The 14,722-nt window shown below is 37.4% G+C and overlaps 2 protein-coding genes across 2 annotated transcripts; one reads left to right on the top strand and one right to left on the bottom strand.

Annotated features, from left to right (window-relative positions):
• Positions 1 to 2,274: 2,274 nt before the first annotated feature.
• On the top strand, positions 2,275 to 11,110 carry LOC135088199 (uncharacterized). The gene is made up of 5 exons (XM_063983090.1): positions 2,275 to 2,283; positions 6,503 to 6,695; positions 7,742 to 7,827; positions 8,262 to 8,273; positions 10,859 to 11,110. Exons 1-5 carry the CDS (start codon positions 2,275 to 2,277, stop codon positions 11,108 to 11,110), a joined length of 552 nt encoding a protein of 183 aa, XP_063839160.1.
• Positions 11,111 to 12,937: 1,827 nt separating this feature from the next.
• Positions 12,938 to 14,714, bottom strand: LOC135088200 (optic atrophy 3 protein homolog). The gene is made up of 4 exons (XM_063983092.1): positions 14,631 to 14,714; positions 14,035 to 14,206; positions 13,637 to 13,716; positions 12,938 to 13,195 (listed from the first exon to the last, which is right to left on the bottom strand). The coding sequence occupies exons 1-4, from the start codon at positions 14,712 to 14,714 to the stop codon at positions 12,938 to 12,940; spliced, it is 594 nt and encodes a 197-aa protein (XP_063839162.1).
• Between the last annotated feature and the right edge of the window lie 8 nt (positions 14,715 to 14,722).

The raw sequence follows: 14,722 nt of genomic DNA on the forward strand, positions 1-14,722 counted from the left end.
AGATTATGAAAAAAAAATGTCTCCAAAATATTTTTATTATCTGTCTGACGGACTGAATAGAATTTCGATTTCATTACCCAGTCAACATCCCTATTATTGCCACGTTGGACAACCTTATGACATTTACAGCAGGGCGCTACTATCAATACTTTTAGATTTTAGGAAAGTATTGGCATTGGCAAATGCACAAGTGTGCATGCCATAAAAAACAGACTTAAAAAATATCTGTATGGTATGTATTATCTGTGTCAGTGTCAACTTTCTAACTTGTTAAAAGAAATGGTGGCCATCAAAAAAATGGTGGTCATCAAATTTTTCGTATCAATTTTCTCGTTAATTATTCGTCGCATTTGGTTTATCATAATATATTTGTGAGGTACATTTGAGGTACTAAATAATGGTAAATATAAGAAAACCATAACTTACCTGTTTCGTCCAATTTCAGCATACACCCGCCAACCTGATATCAGGTTGGCGGCTCATTTTGTAATTTAAATTGTTCCCGTATTAGGGAAGTACAAAATTAATAACTAAAGGTACATAAAGGTACACCTCAGGTATTAAAAATTCATATTTATATTATTCATTTCTGTGACCATACACCCGCCATTCTGACGTTCACCTAATATTTACGAAAAAAAATGCAAACCTTTTTATAAAAAAGTCTGATATTTGTAATCGTGGTGGTACAAGAAGATACCCTTGGAAGCTATCAGTACCCCCAGCAGCCACAACTTGCTTTACTAAAAATTGTTATAGTATGTGTATACGATTGTTTAATTTACTTCCAAATCACATTCAAAATTTGCAATTTAATTTTTTTAAGAGAACTATTTTCCGAATTCTCACTGAAAACTGTTTTTATGACATAGATGAATTTACAAAATTCTGCCGTGGTAACCATATGCGAATTGCTAATTTATGACATTCCTATAATTTTGATACTGACATTGTATTCTCACGTTTTATTGTGATCATAAAATTGTTTAATTTATTATAATTTATGTGACATCCGAAATTTTAATTACCTGAATTACCTAATTGTTTTAATTGATATTGTAATTGCATTGTAATAAATATTTTTGACATTTGAATTCTATTGGAGGTAGATCATGTAATATTAATAATGACTATTAATAATTTAATAATAATACTGCATGACGACTAAATGTTTGCATATCGCTATGTCGATGAAACATGTTGTTCTCGTAACAAGATAATAACTGAAATGTACCATGTTTTATGCAAATAAATAATTTGAATTTGAAAAAATTTGAATTTTTTTGAGTGAATATAGCTGACCTTTTGAATCGATTATCATATCGATCATGTTTCGAGATTATTGAAAGCTAGTGACGGTAGATTAAGAGCAAGGTGTTTTAGAGTCTCAAGTAAAAAAGCGGATAATTAAAAAATGAGGTTTACTATTATTTAACAAGAAACGTATGACAAAAGATCATTTTACAAACAACGTTTGAAAAACTAATCATTTGACAAACTTTCATTTCGCAGACATATTAGGTACTTTAAAAACAATCATTTGACATAATACAGGTTTCGCAAATATTTATTTAACTTAGGAAATAATTAAACTGTGAAATATTGTTTATTAGAGAATAAATTTTATAATAATACATTAACTTAAAATGACTTAAAAACTAAAATTTAAAAATTACTAATGATAAAAACTATTTACAAAATAAAAAATACTTCACCCCCAGCGCCGCAGTCAGGAATGGTGCCCAAAAGGCTGGCAGCATTGCCACGTTGAATGGCCAGGCTAATTCTCTGACCAAAATAGCTGCCAGCCTTTTGATCACCGGTCACCTCGGTGAGCCTCTTTGCCAGTTCCTTATAAAAGGAACGAGCGCTTGGACCCCATGGTCCCATAGTCTCAACCCCAAACGGCACAAATATATAACTCTCATTGAGAGCTGCATATTTGCGCCGCTTGGAGCACTCAGCCGAGGCCGCCGCCGCGCCTGCGGCAAGGGAGGTACCTCCTGTATGAGACGGAGCAAGCGTATCCGCGCATGTTGCGTCCCACACAAGAGGACGTCCCTGCTTCCAGGAAATGAGCGTCATGCCGTCAGGTCTCTTGCCGTCGTCACGGAATATGCCGTTAGGCTCTAAAACTGCTGGCACATTGACGGCGACAAGAGCTCTGCGGATGACGTCATTGATGCAGGCGTGTCGGGAGACTCGACCAGCGCTCATTTGGCATGAGAGGCCATGGTGTCCTAACTCACCGACGCGAGTACCGCAACGACAGCGATGGGGATGGTTTGTTTTGACGCCAAGTCTAAGGGAAATGGCAAGGGACAGTGTACTCCTGTCAAGCAGAGTCCCGATATTGGCCGAAGGAAGAGCATGTAGCCAATAACCGGACTCTGCCTGAAAGACCGCTAGTAGGCGAGCACGCTCTGCAGCATTTTCGGAGGAAGCCAATAGATCACTCTGAAAACGCAAACAGAGCGGCTCGTCCCACTGCCTCTGAGACGATAGAGAGGTAGGTGGATCGGCTCCCGGGCATGCCCTAGTCCAAGCGTTTCTGGCCTCTGTGAGGTGAGCCAACTCCACTACCCCTAAAGAAGGGGATAGTAATTTATTAAAGAGTTAAAATATTATTTAAAATTAATCACATGACTAAATAATTCGTTTGCCAAATTGGTGATTGTACAAAAAGTTAGAAGATTAAATTTATTAGTTTTTAAAAATTACTATTTTCTAACCAATAGTAATAATACAATTTGTGCTTCGGGTAAGCGAAGCACAAATTGTATTAATACTAATCCCATAGAAACTTAAGTTTTAAAAAATACACACTGCCTGAATTAAGCGAAATAAGTAGAATATGGTTCTGGCGTTGTGGTCGCAGTTTAACCTAACCTAACCAACCGTTGATTTTTAGTTGGCCGATAGTTGTGCCCGATTTTAATTTGTATGAAGAATCGGCCAAATTGAATCGGCCAACTAACACATTAAAAAAAAATCAATTTGTAAATTAATGTTGTAACATAATATTTTTTTTATTCATTTTTTTATTTCAGTAAAATTTTTTAGTCTAAAGAGTAGTTTATTAAACAATAGTTTGTAAAATAATACATTAATCAAATATAATTTTTCAAATGAAAATTTATTAATATTTGTTTTTGATCGGACGCCAAAACGTCTTAATCTACAGTCCTCTCAACTTAAGCTGAGAATTGCATTTGTGTGAGTGCACACCGATAGTTTAGAGTGGCAATCGGCTTGAAGCGCGGCGCGTCCCGCGCATGGTTTATTATAGCAAGCGGCCTGAAGCGCGGCGCGTCCGCCACGCACCGCTTCCTTGTCGCTCACATACTTCACTTCACCCCCGGTACTGGTAGCAGATACGTGTAATTTTATGTAATTGTGTTCCAAATATTAGTGAAATGGCTCCTACTGTAAGTGAATTTCCTGTACGAAATCCATTAAGCAGCCAAGTGAAAGAAATTTTATGCAAATTGAATACGTATTTTAAAGGTGTGAACGAAAAGTTTTTAGTCTGTTTTTATTTTGTAATTTTATAAAGTTTGTCTTTTTGTTGTATTTTATAAGGCTGGCTGGACGCCCTCTCTATAAACGGTGCTCGCAGAATATCAGCGTCGAGGTACTTCGTGCCTTGGCATATGCTGAGCGAGGACCTGTTTTTATTTATTTATTTATTTAAAAGGATGTGTCAAGTGTCGTTACATCGGCCCAATTGGTAGCAAGTGTTTTATAGACTTCCTTTTAATAAAACATTAATTTTATTTGTATGTGTTTTACTAACGGTACTTTTGGTGATCACTCACACAAATGCAATTCTCAGCTTAAGTTGATAGGACTGTAATCATCTTACTTTGTTGAATATAGAGCATGATTTGCTTAAAAAAGTTGATATTGAAAGCAGGGTTCGAGGATATATATCAAGGGATATATATCAAGATATATATCGGATATATATCCGATATATATCAAGCCGGTTTTGATGATAATATCAACTTTTAAAATTTGTTACTGTATTTGTACTTTTTGACATAAGATTTTTATTTTTTTAGTTGATTTTGCCGTATTTCAAAGATATTTTATGTTTTTGCTTTATTTGTAAGTAAGTAAGTAAGTAAGTAAGTAAGTAAGTTCTTTATTGTGTATAGAAACAAGGTTACAGAAAGATCTTAAATTAATTACAGAGTATCACTTGATCCTACCCTTTCAGGCGTATACACATTTTTAATTTTTATATATTTATTTATAATCTAGGTATTCTTGTACACTATAAAAACATTTTTTAGTTAACCATTCTTTAATAACATTTCTAAATTTTGAGAATTTTAGTTCTTTAAAATCGTCTGGTAGTTTATTATATATTTTTATACACATAATAAAAGCATTCCTTGATGTTAGTGTTAATTTTGTCTGAGGCCTTACTAGTTTATTTCTGTATACAGAGCGTAGGTTTCGATTTGAAATTTGAAATTTCTGAATAAACAAGTCTTGATTTTGTTGGACAAATAAACAACAGTCAAAAATGTAAAGGCAAGGTAAAGTTAACAGATTATATTTTCTAAAAAAGGGACGACAGGAGTCTATTTGTTGTAGTCCAAAAATAGCTCGAATACATTTCTTTTGCATAATAAATGCCTTATCCCTATGTACAGAGTTTCCCCAGATTAAAGCTCCATAGCGCAAAGATGAATTTACATAGCCATTGTAAGCAGTGATAGCAGCCTCTTGTGATACAATTTGACTAATACGTCTAAGAGCGAAAACAAACCTATTCAGCTTTGAACAGATTTCAAATATATGTTGCTTCCAATCACAACGACTGTCCAAAGTTATTCCTAAAAATTTTGTATGTTGAACAGCGTTAATTACCTGTCCCTTAAAATTTATGTTAAGTTTCGGTTGTATTTTTTTATGTGTACCAAATTGTATGTATTTTGTTTTATCTATGTTTACTTTTAAATTGTTTCTATTAAGCCACTCAATAACCTTACATAATGCCATGTTTATATCACTTTCATGACATAAATAATTTTTATCTTTATCACCTTTGATAACAACAGTGGTATCATCTGCAAACAAGATACATTCATGTGGTATACTTCTGGGTAGATCATTAATATACAGAAGGAACAAAAGCGGTCCCAAGATACTACCCTGAGGCACTCCAAATTTATTAACTTCACATGATGATACATAGTTCTCTAAACATCTACTTTTAGGACAATACTTCTGAGTTACCACACATTGTTCTCTCTGTGACAAATAGCTTTCGATCCATGTGTAGCATGGTCCGCGAATACCATATTTATAAAGTTTCGAAAGAAGTACTTTGTGGCATACAAAATCGAAAGCTTTTGTCATATCGATTTTGTCTGATTTTAAGTTTTAAAAACATTAAAAACATGTTTATGTAACACATATGCAATAGTATTCATGAATAATACAATAAAATAATACTATGGCTTTCATACAAAATTGATATACATCAAAGTTGATATATATCGGATATATATCATAAATATCCGATATTTTGATATTTATAATAAATATCGGATATTTTCGAACCCTGATTGAAAGTGTTATCTCTTTTGCCCACATTAAATCAAGAAAAGTTCATTTGTAACAGTTTTGTTTCAAGGGCCCAAGGGCCCCGTGATAGAAATTTGCTACAGGCCCCGCGCTGGCTTAATCCGGCACTGGTCATCGTACTAAATAAACAAAATTCACGGTATATACTCGTAATGTCAATATTGGAAACTTAAAAATGTTAAAAAAATGTATAAAGTTATATTGCATATAGCTCTTATACTTTAGATTTTAGTGATATCTAAAATCTACAAGTTCAAGCAAAGGAACTGGCTAGCCAGCGCCGAGTGTAATATTACACGAACCATTTGGTGCCAATTTTGACGCTTCTCTAACTCAAAACCTCTTTAACGTAAACACATAAAACTACGTGTGTTATATACTACAAGGCACATTTTTTTAATGAACTTGGCTCTCCTTTTTTACATTTATGTTTTTAGTGGGATAGTATAATCCCGATTTTGACCCTGATTCACCAATGATCATATTGATCATCTCAATTCAAGTTTGTATGGAAAAATTATTTTCGTTAAATTCTCCACACAAAAGTACGTAGTACATTATAACTCAATGACACAAAACGGCAATTTCATACACCTTTTGAACCTTCGTTCCTTATCATTTTAAAATTAGATATTTTTTATTATTTTTAGGCTTTAAAATTGTATCGACTAAAATTTTTGAATTTTTTGAAATTCAATAAAATTGAATTATAGGTTACTTTTTGATTTTGTTTCATTTATTAGGTACTTATCGCCTGCTAAGTAATGGTGTTGCTTTAAATTGACCGCATAATGAAACACAACATAATATCAAATGTATGCTTGTATTTTATATTTTATCATGTTTTAATGGAATTGGAGATTGGTATATAAAAAACAACCACACAGGGGTCACTAAGTAGAACGTGCCGCTCCCGCTGGCCCCTCCTTCCCTCCACCGCGAGTCCGCCGCCGCCGCCGCCGCCACCGCCGCCGCCGCCGCCGCCGCCGCCGCCGCCGCCGCAAGCATGTATCCCCGCAGCGCCTTGATCGCGCTGCTCGCTGTTGTCGCTGTCGCCCGCGTAGAATCCAACTACTGCTCTAGAGCAGAAAAAGGTAAGCTAAAAAGTCAGCTAGTTATTTAGTTATTAAGTCAGGCTTAGTACAAACAAATTCCACACGGGAGATTTGTCATTATGTAGTTATTTACCCGTATACGAATTCTTCAGTTTTCTACAATTGCGACAAAAAATCAATATTATACTCAAATGGGTATTGTAGTTGGTTTTTACCCGACTGAGACAGAAGGAGGGTTATGTTTTTCGAGTGTATGTATGTATGTATATTTCTTTGGCACGGCCTACAGCCTAAACGGCTTGACCGTCTTAATCGTGAAAGTGACACTGGCTATGTTAAAATTGAATAAAACAAAATGGCGGATTTTAGGGGCCAGGTTTTAAAAAAAAAAAAAATTTCTCTCAAAACCTATCGAGTGGGGTATCAAAATAAAGGGCTTTTTAAGTAGCTTACAAAAATGTATGTTATTTAACTAAAAAGATTAAAATAAAATTATCCTACTGATATTATAAATTCGAAAGTTTGGATGTCTGGATGTTTGATACTCTTTCACGCAAAAACTACTGAACGGATTTTGATGAAACTTTACAGTATTACTGTTTATAACCCACGATAACGTATGGGCTATAATTTATGACGATCTGTGACAAACGAAATTTGAATAAACAAAAAACCCAACTGCGTAAAAAGGAACTAAAAAGAAAACAAGACCACTCAGCCTTAGTGTTCACAAATGCAGTCGGAGGCATCAAAATACTTAACACCAACAAAATAATTAGTCATTGATGCCTCCGACTGCATTTGTGAACACTATCAATGGCTGAATTGTCTTGTTTAAATTATCCTTTTAGTTCATTTTTACGCAGTTGAGTTTTTTAAGTTTAGGTCCTATCTTTATACTTAAATTTATATGCAATCCATAAAACGCTATTCAACTTTCATGAATTCCATTAAATGTAATTTCAAAATGGCAATGTGAGCGCTTTGGATCTATCAGTAAGCTCAATTGCATTTAAAGTAAATTAAAAAAATAATAAAATGAAAATATTTACATTATATTAATAAGATTGCTATTTAATTTTCAGGATATTTACATGGGATCGAGGTCTATTTGGGAGTTCAAGAGTTACAACCTGATCAAGCCCATTGGGAAATTGCAAAGATACCTAACGTAAGTATTGCCGCTCTATAGACTTTTGACTGATTTTTTGCAGTCAAAAGTGGTTTTGAACGATTATGAGTTTTGACTGTAAGCCTAGGCGCAGACCATCGAATTTTCGTCGGCCGATAGTTTAGTCGGGCACTTGATCAGTATGGTCATGTATGGTAGTGCGCACATTACACCTAAGTATTTGATTTGGGCTCAACTATCGGCCAACTAAAAATCGGTGGTCTGCGCCTAGTCTAAGCCTATGCTCAGTCCAGCGATTTTTGGTCAGCCGATAGTTTAGTCGAGCATTTAATCAGTTTAGGCATTTATGGAAGTGCGCACATTACACCGATTGATTCTTCCAAAATTAGAATCGGGCCCAACTATCGGCCGACTAAAAATCGGTGGTCTTCTCCTAGGCTAACAGATACAATTTATCCGTCGAATGTATGCAGATATGTCCTTCGTAGGGCAGGTGACCCGGTTTTGGCCATTTTAAGAATTTTTTAGACTTTGAGGCTATATCATTTTACAGTTTTTGTTATCACGGACTTATTTCTTGTAAAAAGTGATTAAATATATTTAGATCTAGCCTAAGAATACATTTTTTTTCATAATGATTCAATGGAAAAATAATCCTGTAGAAAAGAAAAAGAAATGGGAATTTGTGCCACTTTTGGCCAGCTTTACCCCATTTCTGGCCACAGTCATGAGCCAGTTCTGGCCATCAAAATTCATCAAAAAAAAAACAAAAACTACTCGACGGATTTTAACGAAACTTGGTACAATTATTTTTCATACTCCTGGGCAGGTTATAGTATACTTAGGAATTCCCACGGGAACAGGAATTAGCAGGAAAATCCTTTTGTATGAAAAATCTAAACCGCTTAAGTTAGACGCTTGAAATTTGGCATGTAGGTACCTTAGTAAACTTAAAGCTTAGTTACAACAAGTAATTTCCGAAATTCCCACGGGAACGGGAATTAGCGGGAAAATACTTTTGTATGAAAAATCTAAACTGCTTAAGTTTAGACGCTTGAAATTTGGTCTGTAGGTACCTTAGTAAACTTAAAGCTTAGTTACAACAAGGAATTCCCGAAATTCCCACGGGAACGGGAATTCGCGGGAAAATCCTTTTGTATGAAAAATCTAAACTGCTTAAGTTAGACGCTTGAAATTTGGTATGTAGGTGTCACCGGAAAATAACAAGACTCGTAAGTTGATCAATTTTCTGGGTAGTTGATCAACTCTCGGAAAATAATAAACGGCATTTGAAATGTACTATTTAACGTATGTATTTTAGTAACTTGATTAATTTACGGCGTCTTGCCGTTAAATCATCCGACAAAGGCAAGGTGCACGTTGATTGGTTAAAAGACTCACGTGCTTTTATACCGCTCCCCGCCACCCGGCCGCCGCCATTACCGGTTTAAACGTAAACAAATCTATCTATTTTCTTTATTTTCAGTAGTAAAATTAGCAATTGTTGTTTTGTGTGGTAATAATTCTCATTATAACAAGTCATTTTATTTATGATGAGTGAAATGGAGTCTGTAGTGGTAGAAATAAACAAACTTACTTATTATTAATATAACTTACAATAATAAAACTCTGAGCTCCAATATATTTTTTTAAACATTTTTCATTTATTTAACTATATAGCATAGACGAACTTTAATATCCCTATCTCTAAAATGTAAATATTAAAACAACATAATCTAAGTGTTTGTAACTCTATGAATAAACACTTGCCAAATGCTTATAATTAATGCTGTCGACCAATCAGAGAAAAGTGTATTAAGTGACGGATAATAGTGTACCGTCAAATAGTACACTGGGCAACGATTGGCCCATTTGTGGATGATTTTACTTGTAGCAATATAGTTAATTATTAAATTACGGCTAGGTACCGTAAGTTGACCAATTAGCTAAAATTCGATGCGTTAAATAGTACATTTCAACTGCCGTTTATTATTTTCCGAGAGTTGATCAACTTCCTAGAAAATTGATCAACTTACGAGTCTTGTTATTTTCCGGTGACATAGGTACCTTAGTAAACTTAAAGCTTAGTTACAAGGAATTCCCGAAATTCCCACGGGAACGGGAATTCGCGGGAAAATCCTTTTGTATGAAAAATCTAAACCGCTTAAGTTAGACGCTTGAAATTTTGCATGCAGGTACCTTAGTAAACTTAAAGCTTAGTTACAACAGGATATTGCAAAATTCCCACGGGAACGGGAGTTAGCGGGAAAAAACATTTGTACGAAAAAATCTAAACCGCGTAAGATAGAAAGGGGGTAAAAAGGGGGTAAAACGGGATCCACGCGTACGAAGTCGTGGGCGGCCGCTAGTATGAAATATAATATCTCAGCTTGAATTGAAATTACAATTAAGGAGATCAACATTAAACTATAGTATAAGTTTATGCGGTTAGTACTGGAACAATTTTCTTTTCACAACACCGATTTTTTTAGTATTTGGTTTCGATGGAGGCATTATAATCGTAACTCTGAAAATGAATCGATTACTTATATCAAAATAGCTAAGTAATTAAATTGAAAAATCACGATAAAAACTAAATGGCCAAAAGTGGGGTTCTTCGTGCACCACTTTTGGCCAGTCATGTGGCCAAAGATGGGAAAATTCATTAATTCTGGCTCCATTAGTGGCCACCTCTCATAAACCCACTTAATAAACAAATAGCGATAAAATATCATTAGTACCACTTAGACAGTGTATTCTTTATTAAGGATTAACATAAACATTTTAAAAAATAAGAAGGGTTTAGAAAATAATGATTGTTTACTCACCCGCTCGCCTTAGCATTTTTGCTAAGACTTAAAACAATTAACGCTTCTCAAAAAATAATGACTTGTTGGATTGAAGTGAAGCTTGACACATCAAAGCTGTTAACGCTATCAGTGTTGCTAATATTAGATATTTTTATTCCCGTAAACCATAGAGTAATATATTAGTCTTTGCCTTAGTTATAACGATTTGAAGTTCTAAATGGCCACAAAGGGGTCGGTGGCCACAACCGGGTCACTTGCCCTATACGCATCACCAAGGCACGGAAGTCGTGGTGTGCGACGTAGGCGCGTCGCCCGTGGTGACGCTGAAGAGCCTGGTGTCGGGCCACGTGAAGCGCACGGGCCACCTGCAGGGCACCGCGTACATGTACACCAGGCTGTACTGCTACGACCCCTACGGCGCGCCCGCCGCCGAGCCCCGGCCCGCCGCCGCCCGGCCCGCCGTCGGCGCTGCCAGCGCGCCTGGCCCGAGCGCTGTGGTTAGCGAACTGTAGTAATGACAAATACGGCTTTTCTTAAACGGAAAATATAATTTAAAACAGCAGCATCACAAAATATTCTTTATTTTTATTTTCCTTCTGGCTTTTTCCCGCGACTTCGTCCGCGTAAAAGTCGTTATATCACAGAATAGGTAATAGTACCAAGGCTTTTTTTTCGAATTGAACGGAATTTAATTTTCACACCCATGCTCACCCCATTGTTATATGTATTTTGTGAATACTAAGTGGGACACGATACTATTAAAGTACTTATTAAAAGTGATTTTAGATGAAGTAATTGCTTGCTTCTGAAATATATGTATTGTGTTAACAACGAACAACTACGGAATCCTACACTGCGCGTGGCACGACACACACTTGACCAATTTTTATTACTATTTGTTAATCTCTATCGTATTACCTCTTCATTGTGCACTTTATCAAGACTCACACTGTATACTGTGCTATTATCTTTTTACAACGCAATCGAAAACTACACCTACCGCAGTATTTCTTTGTAAACAATATTTTTCCTACGGGTGCCACAATCACCAGGCTTCTCTGTGCTCTGAGCAGCCACATACAACAGGCCATGGGAGAAGCAGCTTTCCCTCTAGTTTACTGGAACTCTCCCTTTGCTAAACCACGCTAAAACGTCGCGGAGCGTCCGCGTGCGTTTAGTTAGTATCGAAAATTATTTTGTTTTGCTAAACATCTACGCCAGACGCTATGATCTTTTACTACCCTCAACTTCTATGATTTTTTATTAATACCATTACTTATGTTTGTATTACGTTCTCATAGTAAGAAACGATTTTTTTTACCAATAGTAGAAGGGGGCATTACCATATCTCCAATACAGTTGAGACCAGCTGAGGGTTCTTCAGATACTTATCTTCACACCTTCCATTTTTGACATCAAATGAAGTGGCCCACCAAATTGAATATTTTTTGTAAAGGCGGTATGTCGACCTCTAATAGTTTGGTTGGGCTCTTGTGTTTTCTAATCAGGGTCACCAGGTACTCCAGATCTTCGATTGTCCTAGTTTTTATAGTTTTCGCTTTATGTGGCCATTAAACCCTAACTCTGTACCAAATTTCAGCTCTCTGAGTTTATGGGAAGTTCACTAATTCTATTTTGATTATCATGAGTGAGTGAGTGTCATAAATGCAACTTTGCTTTCGCTTAACTTCAGAACTAAATGACCTACAGACTTGAAATTTTGGATTTTAAGTATGTGATTATAGCTTACTGGATGATGAAAATTTCTGTGTTCTGGTCTTATCCAGAGGTTCTCAAATAGGGGCCTGAAAATGCGGCGAAATGGTTCCAGCAAAGGATAGTACGGCAGTGTTTGCTTCGCGCTCTACTTGGCGGGGGCACCGCCGTGCTCCCAGATGAGAAAAAGATCTTGAACCAAAATTAGTTTATGCAGCGCTAGCGGATGCCCGCGGCATGGCCCGTCATGCTTCTATAGGCGGCACCCGCTCCGAGGTTAATAGCTTTAGCGGAGACCCCGAGTTTGACCTTGAGCTTTGTTTATGGTCATGGCAAAGCAGGCTTTGATGGGAATCTGCACTCTCTTGAATTCGAAGGGGTGATTTGATGGTGTAGGGGAATCCTAGGATTAAATACAGACTCATCTTGAGAACAACCGGTTATTATTTGCCACGATTAGTCTGTCCACTTTGTAGCTGTGACGTTTTGGTGTTTATGGTTAAACATTGGTAAAAACTCTGGTTTTCCTAAAAGAAATGAAAGTACAAAGTTTTATTTTAATAAATGAATAATATTTAGTTATATTACTAATATAAAATTGATTGTTTACCAATAAGAGTGTGTTAACAATGTGGAGGACGACGTTTAATCGATGGCGTGGATGCCGGAGCTGTCGGCGGTATGGATCCTTCGGCTGCGGCTGCAGGCCCGTGGCCGGCGGCCGGCGGCGGCGGCGGCGGCGGCGGCGGCGGCGGGGCGGCGGCCAGCTCGCGCAGGGCGGCGTGCAGGCGGTCCAGCTCGTCCTGCTGGAGCGCCACCTCGCGCTGCAGCTCCGCGAGTCCCACCTGCACCGCTACCCACTGGGATTTTTCATCCAACTCCTGAAAACGGGTTATAGGTACAATGTAGCAATAATAAATGTCGCTGCTGGTTCATGCCTTCCCAGTAAATGACTTGTGTATCTCTTGCCTGAAGCTTTGTTATTTTATCTCGCCTATACAAACAAATTAATAGTCATTACAACTATGTCTCTCTAATGTCCAAATGTGTGTTTGTGTGAAACAATGACTGTACGCTTCTCTCATTATGATTATGATTGTAATAATTTATATTATTTTATTTATTTCACAGTTTTGTTTAAGTAAATAACGTGATTATTTGTCTGCATTTTAAATAGACAGTATTTATTTGTCTCAAAACTTAGGTTACATTTAAACTTATTTTGGACTTGATTTTATTACCTACCTACTTTTTGGCTGGGTTGAAATAAGTAATATAGGGTACGTGGTGTCCTTTAAAATAATAAACACATCATTCATTACCTTAAGTTCTTTGTTATATGCTTGTCTGTTATATTCAAATGTCACTATGGCAGCGCCCAAACTGAATATGATCATTTCACCTAAAATAATAATATTAAAGTATGAAAAATAATTATACCAGTGTACATATTATGTACTTTCATATTTTGATACGAATGTGTCAAGAAACTTAAAATACATTTTAACAGATTTTAACTGGATGTGGGGAATAGTTGCCTTATATTATTATGACTGTGTTCTTAGTATCAACCGTTATCACTTCTTTTCCTCGATCATCTATTACACGTCTATTATTTATCCCAAAGTAGTGGTAGAACGAGCTATACCTGTACTCGCACATATATGTAAATTGAAGGGGCCTTCACACTACTGAATGATTGGAATTGGAAAAGGAGTACCGAGGATGTCGGCGCCGACCTGCACGGCCTCGGCCTGCGACAGCGGCGGCGCGCGCGGCGGCGGGGCCAGCCGCAGCAGCCACAGCTTGCAGCGCAGCTCGGCGGCGCGGTAGGCGCGGCCCGTGCCCGCCACCAGCGCGCGCCGCGCCCACGGGTGCCGCGTCGCGAACGCCTGCGCAGCGCCTGAGCCTGACTCTTCTTGCAAACTTATTTAATCAGGGTAAGTAGGTATGCCGAGCCGGAAGACGTAGCGTGGGCAGGCCTCCCACTAGGTGGACTGACGATCTGGTAAAGGTCGCGGGAGGCGCCTGGATGCGAGCGGCGCAGGACCGGTCTTTGTGGAAATCCTTGGGGGAGGCCTTTGTCCAGCAGTGGACGTCTTTCGGCTGAAACAAACGAACGAACGAAGTAGGTATGTGCATTTTTACTTAGAGTGTGATATTTTAAAATTAAATTATTCCTTGGATAACATTTACTATGTAGTTATACTGTTCTATACATAAGTACTCGTATAAATTTCTATGAAGTAGGTACCTACATATTCTGTTCATTAAACTTATAGTATTATTGACTGACTGCCCCCTCGAGCCCGCTACCTTGATCCGCGCCGCGACCGGCGAGCTGAGCTGGCGCGCCAGCAGCGTCGCCAGGCGGAACATCGGGAACTGGTCCAGCCCCATCGCGGCTC

The sequence above is a fragment of the Ostrinia nubilalis genome, chromosome 3, assembly GCF_963855985.1.
Source record: "Ostrinia nubilalis chromosome 3, ilOstNubi1.1, whole genome shotgun sequence".
Classification (NCBI taxonomy): Eukaryota; Metazoa; Arthropoda; class Insecta; order Lepidoptera; family Crambidae; genus Ostrinia; species Ostrinia nubilalis.

What these genes read in the sequence shown, in the direction of transcription:
- LOC135088199 (XM_063983090.1), top strand. An exon ending in CTGCTCTAGAGCAGAAAAAG is followed by an intron (nt 6,696 to 7,741) that starts GTAAGCTAAAAA and finishes TTTAATTTTCAG; the next exon opens with GATATTTACATGGGATCGAG.
- LOC135088200 (XM_063983092.1), bottom strand. Translation starts at nt 14,714, where the DNA reads ATGGGGCTGGACCAGTTCCCGATGTTCCGCCTGGCGACGCTGCTGGCG. An exon ending in CGGTCGCGGCGCGGATCAAG is followed by an intron (nt 14,207 to 14,630) that starts GTAGCGGGCTCG and finishes GGCGCTGCGCAG; the next exon opens with GCGTTCGCGACGCGGCACCC. An exon ending in CATATAACAAAGAACTTAAG is followed by an intron (nt 13,196 to 13,636) that starts GTAATGAATGAT and finishes ACCCGTTTTCAG; the next exon opens with GAGTTGGATGAAAAATCCCA.